The sequence below is a fragment of the Rhinatrema bivittatum genome, chromosome 4, assembly GCF_901001135.1.
Source record: "Rhinatrema bivittatum chromosome 4, aRhiBiv1.1, whole genome shotgun sequence".
Lineage (NCBI taxonomy): Eukaryota > Metazoa > Chordata > Amphibia > Gymnophiona > Rhinatrematidae > Rhinatrema > Rhinatrema bivittatum.
In genome coordinates this window covers 197,854,538-197,875,133 of record NC_042618.1, presented here as the reverse complement: position 1 = coordinate 197,875,133, position 20,596 = coordinate 197,854,538, and the positions used below count along the sequence as shown (strand labels likewise).

At 46.5% G+C, this 20,596-nt stretch overlaps 1 protein-coding gene across 1 annotated transcript in view; it reads left to right on the top strand.

Moving 5' to 3' along the window:
* The first annotated feature begins 597 nt into the window (after window positions 1–597).
* GRM2 (glutamate metabotropic receptor 2) overlaps window positions 598–20,596 on the top strand; it is a 64,705-nt gene continuing 44,706 nt past the window's right edge. Inside the window, exon 1 of the mRNA XM_029597465.1 lies at window positions 598–1,065. Coding sequence (XP_029453325.1) covers window positions 598–1,065 — 468 coding nt within the window. The remainder of the gene's footprint in view (window positions 1,066–20,596) is intronic.

Below are 20,596 nucleotides of genomic sequence, written 5' to 3'. Positions count from 1 at the left end.
GCACTGATGCACTATTCTTTAAATACTTTGCTTTGATTTGGGATTAGGGTTGCCACCTGGTTCCATATTATAACAAACAAGCTCATTTATTCCTGGCTGTAATCCAATGCATGTATGCATTTGGAACAGATATCTTTAGGAAAAAAGCAGGACTACAATTTCATGTGTACTAGAGGGTAAAACCAGGACTGGAATAGTTTGTTCCTTATTACATGGAGCCAATTGGCAACCTTTCCTGGATTGGTCCCTTTTATAGGTGACATTAGTTTCTTGTAGGGAAGTAACAAATTGTTGGATATTTGAAATCATTTTATCACTTGTTTCTCCATTTCTAGATTTTTGGTGTGAGAAGAATTGTGATGACCTCTTGAGCCGCTCTGTCTCTAGATGATGCCTCATTGACCTTTGACCTTCAGCACTGCACCATGGATAAACTGAAAAATCAATAAATGACTGTAGAGAGTCCAGGCAAGGGATTCTTAACAAGTGATCCTCCAGCCATCTTTCCATCACCACAGAGTTCAGGATTCAGTAGTGGATGGTTGAAGTTCAGAGGTTGCCAATCCTCTGCAGTTGGCAGTTTCTTGCACTGGTGCCATGGCACTATCTGCTTGCCTATGGGGATTGCTGCTGCGTGTGATATCAAGTCTAGCCAACCAGAACCCCGGCTATAACATAGTACCCAAGAAGGAGATCAGTATTGAGGGGGACCTTGTTATTGGGGGGCTATTCCCCGTCCATGAGAAAGGCAGTCCCAGCGAGGAATGCGGGAGGATCAACGAGCACCGGGGGATCCAGCGGTTGGAGGCTATGCTCTTTGCACTGGATGAGATCAATAAGGACCAGCGTATCCTGCCAGGAATCAAACTGGGGGCACACATCCTGGACACCTGCTCCAAGGACACCTATGCTCTGGAGCAGTCCCTGGACTTTGTCCGTGCCTCACTTACCAGGGTGGATGGCTCAGAACATATCTGCCCTGATGGGTCCTATGCTATCCATGATGAGGTTCCCATGGCTATCACAGGGGTCATCGGAGGGTCATACAGCGATGTCTCCATCCAGGTCTGGAACATATTACTAAGAATAAGGCAGGCAGGGTAGCAGAGGAACAGAGTATAATGGGAGGGAAGAAAAGACCAGGATACAACATGAGGGAAATTACAATGCAATGAATCAGAAAATTACATTGGAGTGCAGTGAAGGGGATGGGAAAAATCCAATAAGGGTGTGCACAGACATTATTTTTATTTATTTGCTTTTTATATATTTAATTTGTTGTTTACTTAATTTGTTTTTGTTTATTTAAAACAAAAAAAATTAAACAAACCATTTAGAAAATGAAAAGAAGAACAAAATGAAAAGCAAAACAGAAAAAAATGTCAGCCTTGTCAGAAAATGAAAATAAAATCCATTGCTGGGCCCTCTCCCCAGCTTTCCTTATCGTATTGAATATTTCTGGGCCTGGAGCAATCCCTCATCGCTCCTGCCCTTCCTGTGCTGCGAATACAAATGGCACTGGCAGACTGGGGCTGATGTCATTGTTAATTTATTTGTTGTGAAGCGCTAGGAGAGCGGGTCCACTTACCAGGGGATGTGTGTTCTTGGACCACGGCTCGACCCCAGAGGAACTCTGAAGAGGTGCCGTGGCAGGTGAGGCATGCCCGAGCATGGGCTGGACAGGAGCGAGGCTGGACTGAAGACAGATGACTGGAGATACTGACCCTCCTCTGGACCTGCACACTTCAGGAGACCAGCAACGCAAGCGGCAGGTCGGATGGAGGCCAGGGCAGCGAAGACCGGAACATGGAGATTCAGACAAGACTCAGGAACGAGGTACTTGGATGCACAGATGAAGACTCAGGAACGAGGTACTTGGATGCACAGATGAAGACTCAGGAACAAGGTACTTGGATGCACAGAAGACTCAAGCAAGATTCAAGGTAATCAGGAGAGTCAAGCAAGGTAAAAGACATTCAGGAGAGTCAAGCAAAGTACCGGGTTGAGACTGCGATGCAGCGCGCCCTACACAGTCCACCCGCGGGACTGGTCACGGACCACGCTGGACTCGAAGTGCCTCTAGACGAGATGTGGAGCAATGAAAAGGAACATGTCTCAGAAGCTGTAGAGGCCTGCACCATGGCGCGCCCTACACAGCTGCCAGTGGCTGGTCACGGACCACACTGGGACGGCACAGATTCTGGCAGAGTCTTTGGCACGGACAGAGCAAGCACAAGGGACTCCGTAGACCAGGGACAAGGATACAAGCGGAAGTCTCCCAGAGGCTTGTGCTGCAAAAGTGAGGAAGGCATTGCACCACGAAGCGCCCTACACAGCCCGCCCGTGGGTCTGGTCGCGGACCACGACGTGGCACGAGGAACCAGGGGTTCAGGACAACTGGACAGGATCACGGACATCAGGATCAAGAGAACAAACATCTGGACAGGAACACGGATTACAAGATCAGGAGACAGACCTTAGAACTGGATCATGAACATCAGGCGGACATCTGGACTGGAACCTGGACATCAGGACAAGACGAGGAGCTCCAACGAAGAACAGGAAACACAGGACCTTGAAGAAGTGCTGGAACAGGGACGACTCCTGGAGCGAAGGACAGCAGGATCCCTGGAGGGTCAACTCCTTGCAAAAGCAACACTGGAATGGACGCTGAGCCCTTTTGTAGGGCTGAAGGGGCCAACGCCCGGGGAGGAGCTTGCAGGGGGCCACCCCTGGCTGGCCCTTGAAAAGCAGGAGAGAGGCGTGCGCTCATGCCTAAGGAAGCTGGAGGAGAGAGCAGGAAGCTGGTGGCATCCTCAGCCACGTGGAAGGCCCGAGGAAGCATGGCAGGTAGTGGGGCAGCCCTGCCATGAAGATGAACGAAAGGCAGGCTGCTGGAGTGGCTCCATGCCGTGAAGACTGAAGCAGGAAGGCTGCAGGCACAGGCAGGGACGGCTTCCCTGCCGGCTGAAGACCCCATAAGCTGCAGCAAGCCCCAGCAGGAGCAGGCAAGGCAAAGACGGCTTCCCTGCCGGCTGAAGACCCCATGAGCTGCAGCAAGCCCCGGCAGGAGCAGGCAAGGCAAAGACGGCCTCCCTGCCAGCTGAGGACCCCATGAGCTGCAGCAAGCCCCGGCAGGAGCAGGCAAGGCAAAGACGGCCTCCCTGCCGGCTGAGGACCCCATGAGCTGCAGCAAGCCCCGGCAGGAGCAGGCAAGGCAAAGACGGCTTTCCTGCCGGCTGAAGACCCCATGAGCTGCAGCAAGCCCCGGCAGGAGCAGGCAAGGCAAAGATGGCCTCCCTGCCGGCTGAGGACCCCGGGAACGCGAGAACAGCCGCCGGAGCGGCTCCAGCCGCGTCGGGGAGGACAGGAGCGGCAGCAGCGGTCCCAGCTGCATGGGAGAGCTCTCGGCGGCCCAACCCTGCCATGCAGGACCAGCGGCAGCCGGAGAGGAGCCCGGCGACGGCGGCACGCTTGCCGTGAAGAAAACAGAGTCAGCGGCCCGACTGGCCGCGAAGGTAGGGAGCCTGCCCGCGCTCCTAGCGAGCAGGTTCACAACATTATTCTGCACCAAATGGCACCGGCCAGGCCCGGACTCAAGTCAGTACCATCCTGTACAGAAGAAATGAACCATGGTGTCTGCGCCATTTGTAACTGCAGCCCTGGTGGGGCAGGGGGACCTGGGGATCGCTCCTGCCCTGCAAAAATTCTTCAATTGAGTAAGAGGAGTTGGGAGAGGGATTATGGAGAGAGGCTGGGAATGTTTTTAAAAAATATGAGATGAAAGAAAACAAATTAAAATTTAGCTAGGTTTTTTTTTGTTTTGTTTTAGAAATGAATTGAAACGAAACAGGAAATGTGGTTATAATTTCCTGTTTTGTTTCAAATGAATGCATATCCCTACTGGCCACGTCTCACTCCTCAGACCAGATACCTGGGGAGATGCTGTAGATTAATACTATGATATTCAGGAGGCAGAGTTGGTACTTAATAGAGGAAAGTATACTGTACACCAATATTCTAATACTCAGCAGGTAAAGCTAATATCTAATGCAGGGGAGCATGCTGCACCCTAATACTCAGGAGGCAGAGTAAGCATCCTGCACACTTGGAAGGCAAATCTGGTATTTAATGCAAGGGAGTTTACCAAGTTGTCCTTGAGATACGTTTTTCAGAGTATCCATAATGAATATTTATTTATTTATTTATTTATTTATTTATTTAAAATATATGTTTTAATGAAATTTTAAACATTACAATCAAGAAAACACTTCTTGTTAGAAAACATGTACAATTCAAGTTGTATATGAAATATTTCAATACATAAAATATATCTTTTGTAACATTAATCAAAGTCAACAATCCGAGATCTGAGATACTACCTCAGGAATTGTATTAAATTATTAAACTTTTAAAGAAATAGTGGAACTAAAGCACAGTGAACTATATCATTAATGAGCGTTTTTATCTAGACAGTTTCCCCTAATCCTTGGGGGATGAACTCTCAGGCATTACCCTCTTACCCACAAGAAAAGTTGTAAGCTGGTTCGGATGGAAGAAAACATAGGATAAACTTTGATATTTAACTAGGCATTTACAAGGATATTTCAGAAGAAACATTGCACCAATCTCTAACACTCTAGGTCTTAAAATGAGAAATTGTTTCCTCCTTTTTTGAGTGCTCTTGGCCAAATCTGGGAATATATTAACCTTATATCCCATAAACAATTCCGTTCTATGTCTAAAAAACATTCTCAAAGTCAATTCCTTATCCGCTTCCATTAGGTAAGAAACTACCATAGTAGCAGGCAAAGTTTGATCATTTTGAGACGTCTCTAGGAATTGAGTTAAATTAAGTTGTTCAGGGACATCATTTACCATTCTGTTTTCTCCTTCCTTACGAGTACTACTACTTGGGATATAATATATCCTAGTAGTTATCGGTAAAACTTGTTCTGGCAATTTCAAAATTTCTAACATATATTTTTTCCACATTTCTTTTGGTGAAATTAATTGGCTCTTTGGGAAGTTGATGAAACTCAAATTTTTTCCCCTCAGGGTATTTTCAATATTTTCCAATTTGTTTGTCAGAATAATATTATCTTTAATTAATGCACTTTGTTGTGCTTTACTACTATCTATTTCGATCTTTAATTTAGCGGTATTTGTTTTTCCAGTTTGTGTTTCTTTTTCATCTTCTAAAAGTCGCGTATCTATTTTCTCCATGTTACTATATACTGGGGACATCTGAGTATAAATATTTTCATTTAGAGACTGAATAGCCTCCCATATTGATTCAAGAGATATGGATGCAGGCTTTTTCAATTCAATCCTCTTTATTTGTGGAAGGATAATCTTTGCCTCCAAGTTCTCCCTTTCATTAGGGTTGCTGACATAGACCACAGGCTCCGATGACATTTTAGAGGAGCTATTCAAATCCAAGGATGGAACAAGACCATGTTCCGGTATTTCCAGGCCTTCACTGGCCTTTCCCGGTTCAGGTACTTGAATTTGAGGTCTCAACTCTGCTGGATTACCTGGGGGAGTACGCTCTATCGGGGATAGAGTGGTACAAAGTTCAAGAGAGAGGCTAGGTAAAACTTCCTCCTTACCTTCTCTCAACGAACATTCACCCGATAACAGTGCTCCCTGGTATACATGAGCATCCGTTGGACCCAGCATAGTGGAAACACAGTCAGCAGAGGCCTCTTTTTCTTTAGCCCTCCGCTTTCTAGCTGAATGCGGCATTTAATGTGCTGGGTACACGGTACTCACGTTTACCGACGTTCCACAACTACTCTCAGATCTCTCGGTTAATATTTGAGCTGAAGAAGTCTTTCAATCCTTCCCAAATCCTTCACAAAGCCGCACTAAGGCGCGCACCCCTTGGGACAGCGCGGCTTAGGACCAGCGCCGACGTCGACAAGCGCCGTACACAGCCGGTTTTATGGGCTGCGGGTCCCACCCCGATGACGTCACTTTGTGGGCGGGGTTTCCGTCGGCATCGAGGGGGCCAGGGTGCCTCACCCAAAGGTTCCAGGCCAGGCTCCCTTCACCCCAGCAAGTGAATTGAAGGTAAATTCAAAGTTTGCAAGGCTTCTGCAGCGTCAGGAACCTCTCCTGCACAGCCGGTTTTATGGGCTGCGGGTCCCACCCCGATGACGTCACTTTGTGGGCGGGGTTTCCGTCGGCATCGAGGGGGCCAGGGTGCCTCACCCAAAGGTTCCAGGCTCCCTTCACCCCAGCAAGTGAATTGAAAGTAAATTCAAAGTTTGCAAGGCTTCTGCAGCGTCCGAATATTTATTTATTTTAGATTTTTATATTCCACTTTTCAGCACTCCAAAGCAGATTGCGTTCAGGTACAGCAGGTATTTCCCTATCCCCAGAGGGCTTACAACCTACTTTTATATCTGAGGCAATGGAGGATAAAACGCCTTGCCCAGGGTCACAAGGAGCAGCAGAGGGATTTGAATGCTGGATTCCCTGGTTTGTAGTCTGCTGCCCTAACCACTGGGCTACTCCTCCACTATTTTTTGATGGATTACATATTCATGAAACATGTTTGGATGCAATGACTATAGTTAAAATAAGAGTATAGTTGGGGTACATTTTCAAAGGCATACTTGAGATCTACGTGCATAATATAGCGGGTTCCATGGGTAAATTGGCTGAATATGTATGCAGATTTTAGCTGTCTGAAAGTCCATGAGGACTTTTGCAACATCTGTACTTTTGGCCATATTAAAAAGAGGCATTTTGGGGTGCATTTTTGGAGGCCTGTTGTAAACTACCTGTGTGCATCTAAGCTTCAAGTGTGTACAAACGTAGAAGGCATGCTGTTAATGCATGTAGTTTGCGCCATTGTTTAATACTTTTATCTGCATAGCAAGCAGACATTCAAACACAGTGTACAGTATGAAAATTGGTTGAGATTATGAAGGCTAAAAAGTGGGTGTACAGAGAGTGCCAATTAGGCACCTTATTGAAATTAACCCTTTAATGTTCCTGTTTTCTGTAGCTGGAAAACCATGTCTATTTGTGACTCTTGAGTATTAGAGTTGGTCACCTCGAAGCCTCTGATGACCGCGAATCCCAGGTTCTTGGGGCTGGGATGACCTGGCCTTTCATGCTTATGGGCTGGACAATAGGAGCATCAATCATAATCAAGTACAAACATCAGTTCTGCTGTCTCTGGGCAGAGATCCTAGGAGGGATATTATCAAGCAATTGACCATTCATGTCTGTATAACATGAATATTACAATTGACCATGAGCTTCAAGGTCTGAGATCTGAGCTAGCTTGTCTCCGCCATGGGAAAGACAGGAGAAGCTCCATGAGATACACATGGGGACTTGACTGGCTTCTCTACATCAGAATCAACTGCATGCCCTGCCAAGAACAGATTTATTTATTTGATAATCTATTGCTCGCCTAATCACAATGAGGGTCATTTTCTAAAGCATTTCCACAGATAAAACAATGTTTTACCCATGGGCATGGCCTGTTACAAAATAGTCCACCTGATGTGCAGGCAAACCTAAATGGACTTAGCTTGTATGCGGTAAGTTTACCAGCTGCGAGCAGAGGCAGGGCTAACAGCAGCACTAGCCGAACTAGGCAGCTGCCTAGCATGCTGTGGTGCTGGGAGCGGGGCAGTAACAGCATCTTGTCTTTCCTACCCTCATGGCCTGGAAGAAGAAGTAGTGTTCAGTGGACCCTCAGGGGCAGGAAGATTGCCTCAGCCAGCAGGAGCGACGGGCTTATGGCAATGGTAGGTTGCAGTAGCTCTGGTGTGCCACTGGATTGTGATGCTCAGGCTGTTGTTGACTGGAGCAGCACCATGGCGGTCGGCTGGAGTGCAACAGCACTGCGGGTCATTCAACTGGGGCCCTGCAGCTAGCAGGAGCTAGAGCAGGGGGGCCAACCCCCACCCCATCAGGAGCTGGAGCAGGTTTTTAGGTGAAGGAGTACCGTTGTGAGAGAAGAAAGAAGAATCCTGTCCCTGGTTGGGACTGAAGAAGAAAGCTGCTGCTACTATTATTTGTGCTACGGTGGGTGGGGGGAAGTGAATGAGTGAGCAAGGCTATATTTATGTGTGTGTGTGTGTGTGTGTTTCAGTCTGTGTCACTGTAATAGAGGCTATGTGTGTGATTGAGGCTGTGTGTGTGTTAGAGAGGCTGTGCGTGTATGACTGAGTTTGTGTGTGTGTGTGTGTGTGTGTGTGTGAGATGTAGCTATTTTGAGAGGCTGTGTGTGTCTGTGAGAGAGAGGCTGTGTGTGTGTGTGTGTGTGTGTGAAATAGAGAGGTTATATTTGTGTGTGTGTGTGATTGAGCAAGTGTGTGTGTATGTGCGTTTGTGTGTGTATGTGAGAGAAAGAGGCTCTGTGTGTGTGTGAGAGAGAGGGAGATAGAGGCTGGCTGTATGTGGAATTGACATTGTGTGCGTGTGTGTGTCAGAGGGAGAGGTTGTATGATTGAGCATATGTCTATATGAGAGAGAAGAGAAAGTTTGTTTACAACAATGCCCCCCCCCCCCAACACACACACACACACACACACACACACACACTCCTGCTAATCCACAACAATCTCAGGGCATCTGGAAATTAAAAGTTCCCAGGATGGAGGGTGGGGAAAGTTTTTTTTATCCATATTAGTTTTCATTATTTGGTGTTATTTGATGTGTCTGATGTTTTGAAATATTTTATTGGCATTTGGCAAATTTTTATATGAGTTTTAATTATTGGATGATATTCTATTTGTCAGCTGTTTTGAAATATTCTATTTATAGCATGATTTTACTATTATTGATTTATATTTTTTGATGTTTTATGAGAAATATTAACATTTCTATTTTCCATTGTTGTACTGCATATAAGGGTAGATTTTATAAATTTCCGCGCGTGCATACTTTTGTTCGTGCACCAGGCGCGAACAAAAGTACACTGGATTTTATAAGATACGCGCATAGCCGCGCGTATCTTATAAAATCTGGGGTCGGCGCACGCAAGGGGGTGCACATTTGTGCAACCTGCGCGCGCTGAGCCCAGCACGCGCTGCCTGTTCCCTCTGAGGCCGCTTCGAAATCGGAGCGGCCTCGGAGGGAACTTTCTTTCCACCCCCCGCACCTTCCCTTCCCTTCCCCTACCTAACCAACCCCCCCGGCCCTATCTAAACCCCCCTACCTTTGTTGGTAGATTTACGCCTGCAGAAAGCAGGCGTAAATCTGCGCGCACCAGCGGGCTGCTGGCGCGCCATCACCCGACCCGGGGGCTGGTCCGGAGGCCTTGACCACACCCCCGGGCCCGCCCCTGAAACACCGCGTCACTTGCGGCACGCCCCCGACACGCCCCTCCATGCAAGCCTCGGGACTTACGCGCGTCCCGGGGCTTGCGCGCGCCACCAAGCCTATACAAAATAGGCTCGGCGCGCGCAGGGGGGGTTTGGGGTAGGTTTTTGGGGGGTATGCGCATATTGTACACGCGTACCCCTTTGAAAATCTACCCCATAGAGTGTTTTTTTGGTTTTCATTTCAGATTTTGTCTGCACATTTCTATTTATACTTTATGGTCTCCTTATGTATTTGGTGAGGGTGTGTCTGTGTTTTGCAGGTGTAATCGAGGTGAAGTATTCTGCTAGCATCTGTGTAGAGATCTATAGGAGCCTGGTTTGTTCTCTTTTCCTAATAGGAGATGTATTGGTATTTTAGGGCCTGGTGTAATATTTGCAGTGTTGACTTTTCATAGGTAGGGTTATTACTGTTTGAGTGCTAGCAATTAGTACTGCTTTTATATGGGAAGTTTACTCTATTGTACTTGAAACTCAATTTACTCATTACTTTCTGAGGGCAAAGCCCACACCCAGCCTATAATGCCATATAGGCTCCAAGTGTCTTTTTGCAGGGCTTTCTGGTTGGCACCAATTTTCCTTCTAAGGATTGGGTTGCTGTGTGCAAAAAATGTTTGCTTGTGAGTAAAAATTTTTGGTTTGATTACCACGTGAGCACTATTTTCTTTGACGCAAAAAGCCTATCAATTTTATGCTCACAGCAGCCCAGTCCTTAGAGGGAACATTGATAGCAGCACAACACACATTTTCTCACATATACATACTCACCTGCTTATTCACTTTCTTTCTCTTTCTCACAGATATATGCTCATTCTCACAAAAACACACACATACTCACTCTTATTTCCTTTCATTCACTCCCCAGACTCTCACGCACATGTACACTCACTGAATTCTCCTCTTCCACACATACACTCATCACAGTAACTATAAAGCTTTCACTGCCAAACACTTTGAGAAGTAACACAAACCCCTGCAATAGGGGTGTGCATTCGTTTTCGACGTATTGGCAATCCGCAACGTATATGTCCCTATTTGTTGTATTCGTGGGGAAGCGAAATGTATCGCGACTCCCCATGAATATAACATATCATTCGTTCCATATGTTTGACGTCGCGCGCTTTTCATCACTGCCATTTGCAATTGGAGAACGCCATTTGGGTGTATCCAGAGCCAAAAACCAGCCCTTTCCTGTGAGTCATCAGTGACCTCACAGCCCTGTCAGAGTGGGTCAGACAGGTTGGCAAGGATACCAGAATGCAACGTATCAGCAATAAGATTTGTTGAAATGTACTGAATGCAGCCAATCGCGTTGTCATTCAGTGCTCAGTGACGCTTTTCCTGATGACCCAGCACTATATATACTTAAGCACGTGGCATGCCACGCACTTTCTTTGCAGGGGTGGTGTGGGGAGGTGGTCTCTGCGGAAGGTGGCTGCACTCAGAGCTAGTCTGAGTTCTGAAATCTGTATTGAATTGCTAGCTAGGCTAGTTACTTAAGAGAAAAAGTTATTTATTCTTTATTTGGCTGCAGTGCCTGTGCCAGCTAGCCCTGTTTGTTTTTTAAGCAGTTTATTTAGGTGATCTGAGACTGTCTCTCTGTGCCAGGGAGAGAAGCTGCTAGCAGCGCCATTTTGTTTAATTCACCCTTTGGGCTAGGCTGCAAGCAAGCACCATTTGGGTGTTGTGGGTGGGAGAGATATATTCAATTTTTAGCTAGTTTGCTAGAACTTCCATTGGAAAATATATTTCATCGAGTTTCCTGCTGTGCCAACAATTCCAGCTTTTTTAAACTGAATTTGTTTAATTGGACTCACTCAGTCTCTCTGTGTACTGGACATCAGTGCCAGTGGGCTGGCAGTTTAGCAGACTTAAGTTTATTATTGGGACAGTCTGTGCAGTGAAATCCCCAGTCTGCTTCTTTTGTGCTTACAAGCAAGCTCTGTGTGTGCACACCACACACATTACAGTAGTGCATATCAAGGCACTGTGACAGTGGGCACTGAGTAGTTTAGCAGACTGAAGTTTATTATTGGGACAGTCTTGCAGTGAAATCCCCAGTCTGCCTCTTTTGTGCTTACAAGCAAGCTCTGAGTGTGCACACCACACACATTACATTAGTACATATCAAGGTACTGTGCCAGTGGGCAGCCAGAAGGCACTAGGCAGTGACATTAAATCCATAATGTAAGAGAAAGCTAGATGTGGTCGAGTGATTGGGACTGGCAGAGGAGACACTTCAAAAGGCACTAATGCCAGTCCTCCATTAAAGTTAAAAAGGGACCTGTTGCAATCTAAACTCTTTGGAGGGGCAGGTTGTTCCATACGGAAAAAAATGAAATCTAAACATGATGCATCGCCACCACCTGTTTCTGACCCTGTAATTTTGGAGGTGAGGGAAGGGGAGGCTGAGTCATGCCAGACAAAATGTCGACACCCAAAAGCAGCAGTGGGACAGAAGTCTCGACTTAGCATTGACAATGTAGCGCAGGCACTGTTTGCTTCTGATTCAGATGAACAATCATCTTGAGTGGGATTCTCATCAGAAATGGAAGAAGTAATAGCTGAGCCTGACGAAGTTTTAGGAAGATCAGTTAGTCCTGTCTTAGCCTCCACTTCAGTGCAGCAGGGGAGAGATGAAACTGATGAGGAAGAGGAAGAGCAGTCAGCGCAGGCACAGAGGGTGACTGAGGACCCTGGCATTGCTTCTTAGGGTGCCCCCACTACTTCAGCTTCAGTGCCAGAATCCACCCCCAAGGCTATAGAGAAGGGAGGATCACAAAAGACATCTGCGATCTGGAGCCACTTTAAAGTGACGGAGGACCTGCATTTTGCTCGGTATAATTACTGTGGCAGGGCTATTAGCAGAGGCAAGCAAATGGGACATCTATCTAATTTTGGCATGACGCATCATATGAAGAGGCAACACCCAACAACAGTACTGCCATCTGGGGATGGTGGCAGTACCAGTCATGGGATCCCTTCCAAGCAGCGTAATGTGGTTCAAAAGCAGCAGAGTCAGCCCATGCCCTCATCACCTTCTAGCAGTCAGGTGGCAGGCCAGCAACCCCCTGACATGTGGCAGAAGCGACAACCCACCATGGAGGAAATGAGGTGGAGTGCAGTAACGCTATCCCGGGGTAGGAGGCAGGCAGCCTCAAAAGTTGTAACCAGGTGCATTGGGGAAATGATTGCCCTTGATGACCAGCCCTTGCAGTTAGTGGAGAATATGGGTTTCCAAGCGTTTTCTGAAGGTCGTAGTTCCAAATTACAAAGTCCCCTCCAGAACCACATTTAGCAGAAAAGTCATTCCCAGCCTGTACAAGCAGTGTCGCAGTCGCATCCAAGCGCTGCTAGCTAAGGCACAGGGGAGTGTGCATTTCACCTGCAATATCTGGACCACCATGAATGCTGCACACTCTTACCTCTCCCTGACAGCACACTGGTGGGACCTGGCTGAGGCAGGGGGAGGTAGCAGCTCTATTACTGAACAAGTATCAGGGTGGAGGTGGGCTTTACTGCACACCCACCTGATGGACCAGGCCCATACCGCAGCCAATATTCTAGCATGCATCAGACAGATGCTGGAGGGCTGGCAACTACATCAGCGAGACAGGAATCCTCATGCAGGGTTCTTTGTCACAGACAATGGTGCAAACATGGTTAAGGCAATAAATGATGGGCACTTTAAGAACATCCGATGTTTTGCACACACTCTGCACCTGGTAGTGAAATCAGCTCTGGGGTTGGATTCCAATGACCAAGAGAATGAATACCTGCATAGGTTAATACAGAAGTGCAGGAACATAGCAGCACACTTCCACAGAAGTATGAAGGCAGGGCAGATTCTCTGACAAAAGCAGACTGATTTTGAGATGCCTCACAAGCGTCTCATTCAAGACATTGCCACCCAGTGGTATTCCACCTTTATGATGCTTGAGAGGTTAGTGGAGCTGCAGACACCATTTCATGAACTTTCTGGTACAATAGACATAGGTGTGCAGAATCCCCTAGGGCATCATGATTGGTTAGTCATGAGTCAGCTGGTAAAACTCCTGCAGCCCTTCAAGGATGTCACAGAGGAGCTGAGTTCCAGAAGTGCCACCTTGGCTGACATCATCCCTATAGTTAATTTCCTGGATGAAAATTTGGAGGCCTTTAAACAGGAAGAAGGAATGACAGTTGAAGTGCTGCATTGTCTGGACATTTTGCAGCAGCAGGTGGAAGAGAGATTAAGGCCTTTAACAGAACAGAACACATACATGCTCGCCACAGTCTGTGATCCCCGTGTGAAAGGGAAACTCGCCCTACAGTACGATTGTCTCTTATTGGTGAAGGACCTGCTGTTACCAAAAGTCTGTGAACAGGAGCGCCATAGGCAGAGACATATTAGGCGTGAAGCAGAGGTGGAAACAGCGGGTACTTCAGAGAGTTGGGGTAGCCCAAGCAGGAGCAGCACTCTGTCAGTGACAGCTAGTACCTCCTCCTCTTCCTCCACTTCAGAATGCCAAAGGCATGTTGCCCATAAAGATTCATCTGTTGTGCTATGGGCGAGAGAGAAAGCAGCTGGCATGAGTGACTCTCAGTCCACCCAAGCAAAGGAGACACCAGCACAGCTGTCAGTGACACAGTATCTCTCAGAGCTGACATAGAACATGCAGACAGATCCGCTGGCATATTGGGCACACAAGTCCACTGTCTGGACACACCTAGCCAAAGTGGCTCAGCGATATCTGTCATGTCCACCTACCAGTGTGCCCGGTGAACGTGTCTTTTCAATGACAGGGGATATCATGAGCCCTCACCACTCAAGGCTGGCACCAGAGTTGATGGAAATGCTAGTGTTTTTGAAAGTAAACCTGCCTTTGCTTGGGTTTCCAAATTTTCCCTGTGAATGGCAAGATGAATAAAAGCAATTGAAAGCCTTGCAGCAGCTCCAACTGCCTCCTATGCTCCAGATAATGAAAGTACTGCAGCACATGTAGCAGACCTGAAACGCTGTGCCTGTCCATCCACTGTCCAGGCCGTACGTCCCTACAAGGGCCTGACCTCTAACTCTGTGCCTGTCCATCCAGGCCTTATGTCCCTAGGTGGGTTTGACATCGATTGCTGTGCCTGTCCATCCAACCTTATGTCCCTAGGTGGAATTAACCTCTGTCCTCGACTGCTGTGTCTGTCCATCCAGGCCTAATGTCCCTAGGTGGGCTTGACCTCTGTCCTCAATTGCTGTGCTTGTCCGTCCAGGCCTTATGTCCCTAGGTGGGTTTGACCTCGATTGCTGTGCCTGTCCATCCAGCTTTATGTCCCTAGGTGGGATTGACCTCTGTCCTCGACTGCTGTGCCTGTCCATCTAGACCTTATGTCCCTAGGTGGGTTTGAACTCGATTGCTGTGCCTGTCCATCCAGGCCTTATGTCCCTACAAGGGTTTGACCTCGATTGCTGTGCCTGTCCATCCAGGCCTTATGTCCCGACAAGGGTTTGACCTCGATTGATGTGCCTGTCTGGACAGGCCTTATGTCCAGTCCTAACGGCTGAACCCTCATTGCAAAGGGAAACCTCAGTTTCTGGCAATTCAAACTAGTAATCCTTCACAGCATGGATCCTTAAATAAAACAAACAGTTTTCTTTAGTATCAGGGCAGAAAAGAGAACTTCATCCGTCTTGCTTATGAAGTCATGATGTGTTGCAAATGCTTAAATCCTAATAATTTGTACCATTATACACTCTAGGGGCCAACCCATTCCAGGGAGCCCTTTCCTGCTCAAAGGAAAGGGAACTCTCCCCGGTGTTGCAGCCTATCTCTTAGCACCTGTTGACCCATGTTCAGAATGAGAAAAGATCTCCAAGGTACTTAGACTGTGGCAAACACAGTGACACCATGCTCACAGTGAGACCCTGCTCCAGGTCGCCACGCTTTGAAGGCTTGTGCTCCACTCTAGGGACCAACCCATTCCAAGAAAGCCCTTTCCTGCTCAAAGGAAAGGGAACTCTCCCCGGGTGTAGCAAGCTTGTATCTACCCTCTGACCCATGTTGAACCACTGTTCACATGCACCCTCCTCCAACTCGGCCTTGAAAATTCTCGTTTGTATATCTGCTACATCCACCAGATTTTAAAAGACCAGCGAGAGCTCACTAGACGCCAATGGAAACACCCCACTCTAGGGGCGAACCCATTCTAGGGAGCCCTTTCCTGCGCAAAGGAAAGGAAACTCTCCCCGGGTGTAGCCAGCCTGTAACTACCCTCTGACCCATGTTGAACCACTGTTTACATGGTAACCTCCTCTGCCTCAGCCTTGAAAATTCTCGTTTCTATATCTGCTAACTCCACCAGATTTTAAAAGACCAGCGAGAACTCATTAGATGCCAATGGAAACACCCCACTCTAGGGGCGAACCCATTCTAGGGAGCCCTTTCCTGCACAAAGGAAAGGGAACTCTCCCTGGGTGTAGCCAGCCTGTATCTACCCTCTGCCTCTGTGCCTTGCTGCCATACACCAGATGACTCACTCAACTCCTTAAGGTGTTCTGGCCACTATCATAGTTGCTCAGTGTGTTGGTGCTAGTCTTTCTGCTTGCTATGTTCCCCCTTCATTGTGCTGTAGGATGTTGATGCCACTTGTCTTGCCGCTTTGCCTTCGAGGGTTCATGCATCTGTTATCGGTGCTCTCTTTTGAAGCTGTGGTGTGTTTTTGACACTCTCACTGCTGCTTTGCACCTCTATTAAAGCATGCTTCTTGCCACTCCTGGTACCCCTTTGCTCCTTTAAAGTACCTTAGGCTATTCATGCCACTTTGGTGCCACTTTGCCATAGTCTAAGTACCTTGGAGCTCTTTTGTTCTGATGATTGCTCCCCAGAAGTTTCATCAAAATTGATAATAAAACCCCAATTCTGCAGCCCAAAATAGGCTGCAAATACTTCCCCCATTGACTTTAATGGGAACCGGAAAACGAATGCATGTATCAACGTATCGGGGGCACCATTGAACAAATGCAACGTATTTGCCCACCAACGAATACGAATACCGAATCGGACGAAGCCATACCCTCTGCACACCCCTACCCTGCAATAAAAAAAGACTCCTAGAACCTTGCCATACCATTTCAGCACTATCTCAGGACTCAAATAGCAGCAGCCTTATCTATGCTACTGTAGCAATACAAATATTATACCATGCCCTACAAAATTGATATACCACCTACTGGGGTTAACAGAACAAGCCAGACTGCTGCAAAGCCCTACAGAAAAACTACATGCCAGCAGAAATGCTGCACCTCAGTTACACATCCAGAACACAGACAGACCATTACCTAATACAGAATAAGGGACTACAAATTAAAAACAGAATCATGTAGACAAAAATAAAATAGAAAGCCTGAGAAACCAGACTCTGAACAGTGGAGTACTGAAAAAAGAACAAAATACAAATATGTAGTGCACGTTCCCATAGATAACATATGCCAATCACTAAAAATTCAAAATAATTTTTTTTTTTTTAATCTTTTATTGGCTAATCTTATTTTTGGTCCCAGGCTTTTTTTTTCCATTGGTCTTTTCCCGGTTCCTTTTACAGGGTCTCTTTTTTTTTTCCTTTCTGTTTCTTCTGTCTCCACCTATCTTCTTCCCTTCCTCCCTCAAACACACACTCAAGCTCTCATTCTCACATGCTGCCTCCCACCCCTCTCTCTCTCTCTCTCTCTCACACACACACACACACACACACACACACACACATGTACCTTCTCACTCTCACATGCTTTCTCACACACAGGCTCCCACTCTCACAGATTCTCTCTCACACCCAAACACTGGCTCCCACTCTTACATAATGTCTCTCACCCACAGACATGGCTCTCACTTTCACATGCTGTCTCTCTTTCATACATACACACCAACACTGTCCCTCATGCTGTCTCACTCACACATACACACAGGCTCTTAATCTCACATGCTGTCTCACACACAAATACACATACATACTGTCTTTCTCATACACACATGGTCCTGTAAAAGGAATTGGGTAAATATCCTAGAAAGGGAACGTGGAAAAAAAAATCCGAAGATCAACTGATTAGAAAAATAAGAACAGACAATAAAGATTAAAAATATATATATTTTGAATTTTTAGTGACTGGCATGTTATTTTTGGGAATATGCATTACATATTTGTATTTTGTTCTTTCATCAGTATTCTGGGTCTGGTTTTTTGGGCTTTCTATTTTATTTTTGCCTGCGTATTTTTCTAATTTGTAGTCCCTTATTCTGTATTACGTAAGGGTCTGTCTGTGTTCTGCATGTGTAACTGAGTTGCAGTATTTCTGCTGGCATGTAGTTTTTCTGTAGGGCTTTGCAGCTTTGTTCTATTAACCCCAGTAGGTGGTGTATTAGTTTTCTAGGGCATAGTTTAATATTTACTTTGCTAACATCACATAGATAAGGTTACTGCTGTTTGAGTGCTGACATGGTATGGCAAGGTTCTGTTACTTCTCAAAGTGTTTGGCAGTGAAGGGTTTGCAGTTACTGATATGAATGTGTGTGTGTGGAAGAGGAGGAGAACTGAGTGAGTGTGCATGTGCGTGAGAGTCTAGGGAGTGAATGAAAGGAATGAGAGTCAATGTGTGTGTGTCTGTGAGAATGAGAATGTATACGTGAGAAAGAGTATGAGAGTGAATATGCAAGTGTGATAGTGTGATAGTGTGTTTTTATGTGAGAAAGTTTGTGTCATACTGCTACCAATGTTCCCTCTAAGGTCTCGGGCTGCCCCCGGTGCCTCCAGCTCTGCCATGGTCCCCAGTGTTGCAGGTCAAGATGCCATTGCTCGTTGGGCCTTTCCACCTGGCCTGTGGAGAGACACCACTACCCGCACCGCGCCTCTCCCTAGGCGTGCGCGCGCACATTGCTGATCCTTGTGAAGGGCCCACGGTGGGAACCTGGCCGCAGCCCCAGATGATAACGTCAAACTCTCCAGTGTATTTAAGCTCAGACTTCGCTCCATAGCATTGCCTTTGCAACAGGTCTCCTCGCTACTCGAGTACTCTTTGCTGCTAGAGAATCCTCTCTGCTCTTCGTTCCTGACCTTTGTTGTTCCTGGTTCCTGTCTTCTTCGTTCCTGCCCTGTCTATGTTTTGGACTGACTCTACGGATATCGACTCTGCTATGCCTGACTACGCTATTGCCTATCTCCAGACCCAGACCTCCGCTACACCTGACTAGGCTACTGCCTATCTCCAGACCCAGACCTCTGCTACGCCTGATTACGCTATTGACTTCTCCGTGATCAGACCATCGCCTGATTGACTACGCTATTGACGTCTCCATGATCAGCCCATTGCCTTGATTGACTAAGCTATTGACTTCTCCGTGACCAGACCATTGCTTTGATTGACTACGCTATTGACTTCTCTGTGATCAGACCATTGCCTTGATTGACAACGCTATTGACTTCTCTGTGATCAGAACTCAGCATTGCTTGCCACGACCTCCGCTTTGCCACTGGCCCTGATCCAAGCCTGTCATTGATGCCTCTTCTAGCCTACTCCCTGGACGTGGACTTATTAGGCTTCAGCCTACCTTTGCTCAAGCGCCCCTAGCCAATCTTTGTTCCATTGGCGCCTGAGTTCCAGTACTGTACCCAGTCCAGGATAGGACTACGTCACCTATCATCTGCTGTCTCTGGACTGAACCAACCTCTCTTGTTAACCAACCTCGAGGCCCCAGCACCCAAAGGCTCAACCCGCGGGGAACAAGGGCTGATATAGGTGAAGCTCCAGCGGCCTCTACTTCAGCCCACTCCACCTGCCGACAGTGGGGAACTCACGTCAACCCCACCTCGGCCCAAGGGTCCACCTCCGACACAACAATTGTGGCCTGTTAATCTCGAGATCATGTTATGCCTGTTCTAAAAAAGCTACATTGGTTGCCATGCAAAGAATAATCCAAATTAAAATTACACAATGCCATATTAGGCATTCCTACCCAGGAAAAGGATCTTGGAGTCACTGTGGGTAATACTTTGAAATCCTTGGCTCAGTGTGCAGTGGCAATCAAAAGAGCAAATAGATTGTTATGTATTATAAGGAAAGGAATGGAACATGACATGGAAGATATCATAATGCCTCTGTTTCCATCCATGGTGCAACCATACCTTCATTATTATATGCAGTTCTGGTTGACCCATCTCCAAAAAGATATTAATAGAACTAGAAAAAGTACAGAGAAGGGTGACCAAAATGATAAAGGGGATGGAATGGCTTCCTCCTTATTAGGAAAGACTAAATAAGTTAGGACTCTTCATCCTGGAGAAGAGATGTGATAAAGATCTATAAAATCACAACTGGGCTAGAATGGGTAGACACGGAAAGGTTATTTAGTAAATATTTACCCTTTCAAATAGTACTAGGACTAGGGGGCACTCAGCTAAGCTAATAGGTAGCACTTCTAAAATAAATCAGAGAAAGTACTTTTTTTAAACTGTGCAATTTGTTGCCGAGGGATGTAGTGAAAGCAGTTAGTGAAACTGAGCTTAAAAAGGATCTTGGCAAGATCCTGGAGGAAAAGTCCATAAATCATTTATTAGCCATGTAGACTTGGGAAAGACACTGCTTATCCCTGGTATGCACTAGAAGGATTGTTCCTATTCCTTGGGATCCCACTGGGTACTTGTGATCTGGACTGGCCACTGTCAGAGACAGGATGCTGGGTTTGATGGCCCTTTGGTCTGACCCAGCATGGCATTTCTTATGTTCTTAGGTCTGTGTAAACAGAAAGCAAGGCTTCATGCCTATCCACACAAGCTTGTAAGTTATCAGTTGGTACCTGTTGGATATTCCAAACTCATTTTTATTTGGAAAGAATTCTTAGTTAACCTAAAGAGTTGAAATCCATACCTCTTCTCATGTTTTACCTCTCTTATGCCATTTCAGATGCATTATACTGGTTTATATTTCCAGTATCATACTAATTGTGTTTCTGTTTCCTTGTCCATGCTGAATTCTGTAATCACCAGTTCCAATTATAATTGTTTAAAGTGTGGGAATAATTCCTGTTCAGCACACTGCAAGGTGGGTTTGCAGGGGCCCAGCATTGCAGGTGCTGCATATTCCCATGAACATGGGTCTGACTTCACTAGAACAGATGGCTCGGAGAACTACTGTTCTCCCCAAAAGGGAAAAAAAAACCTGCTGCTGCATTCTATGTGTTGAGAGGAACATTAATCATTTGTATTTTTTATGGTGTTTCACTTCTCAT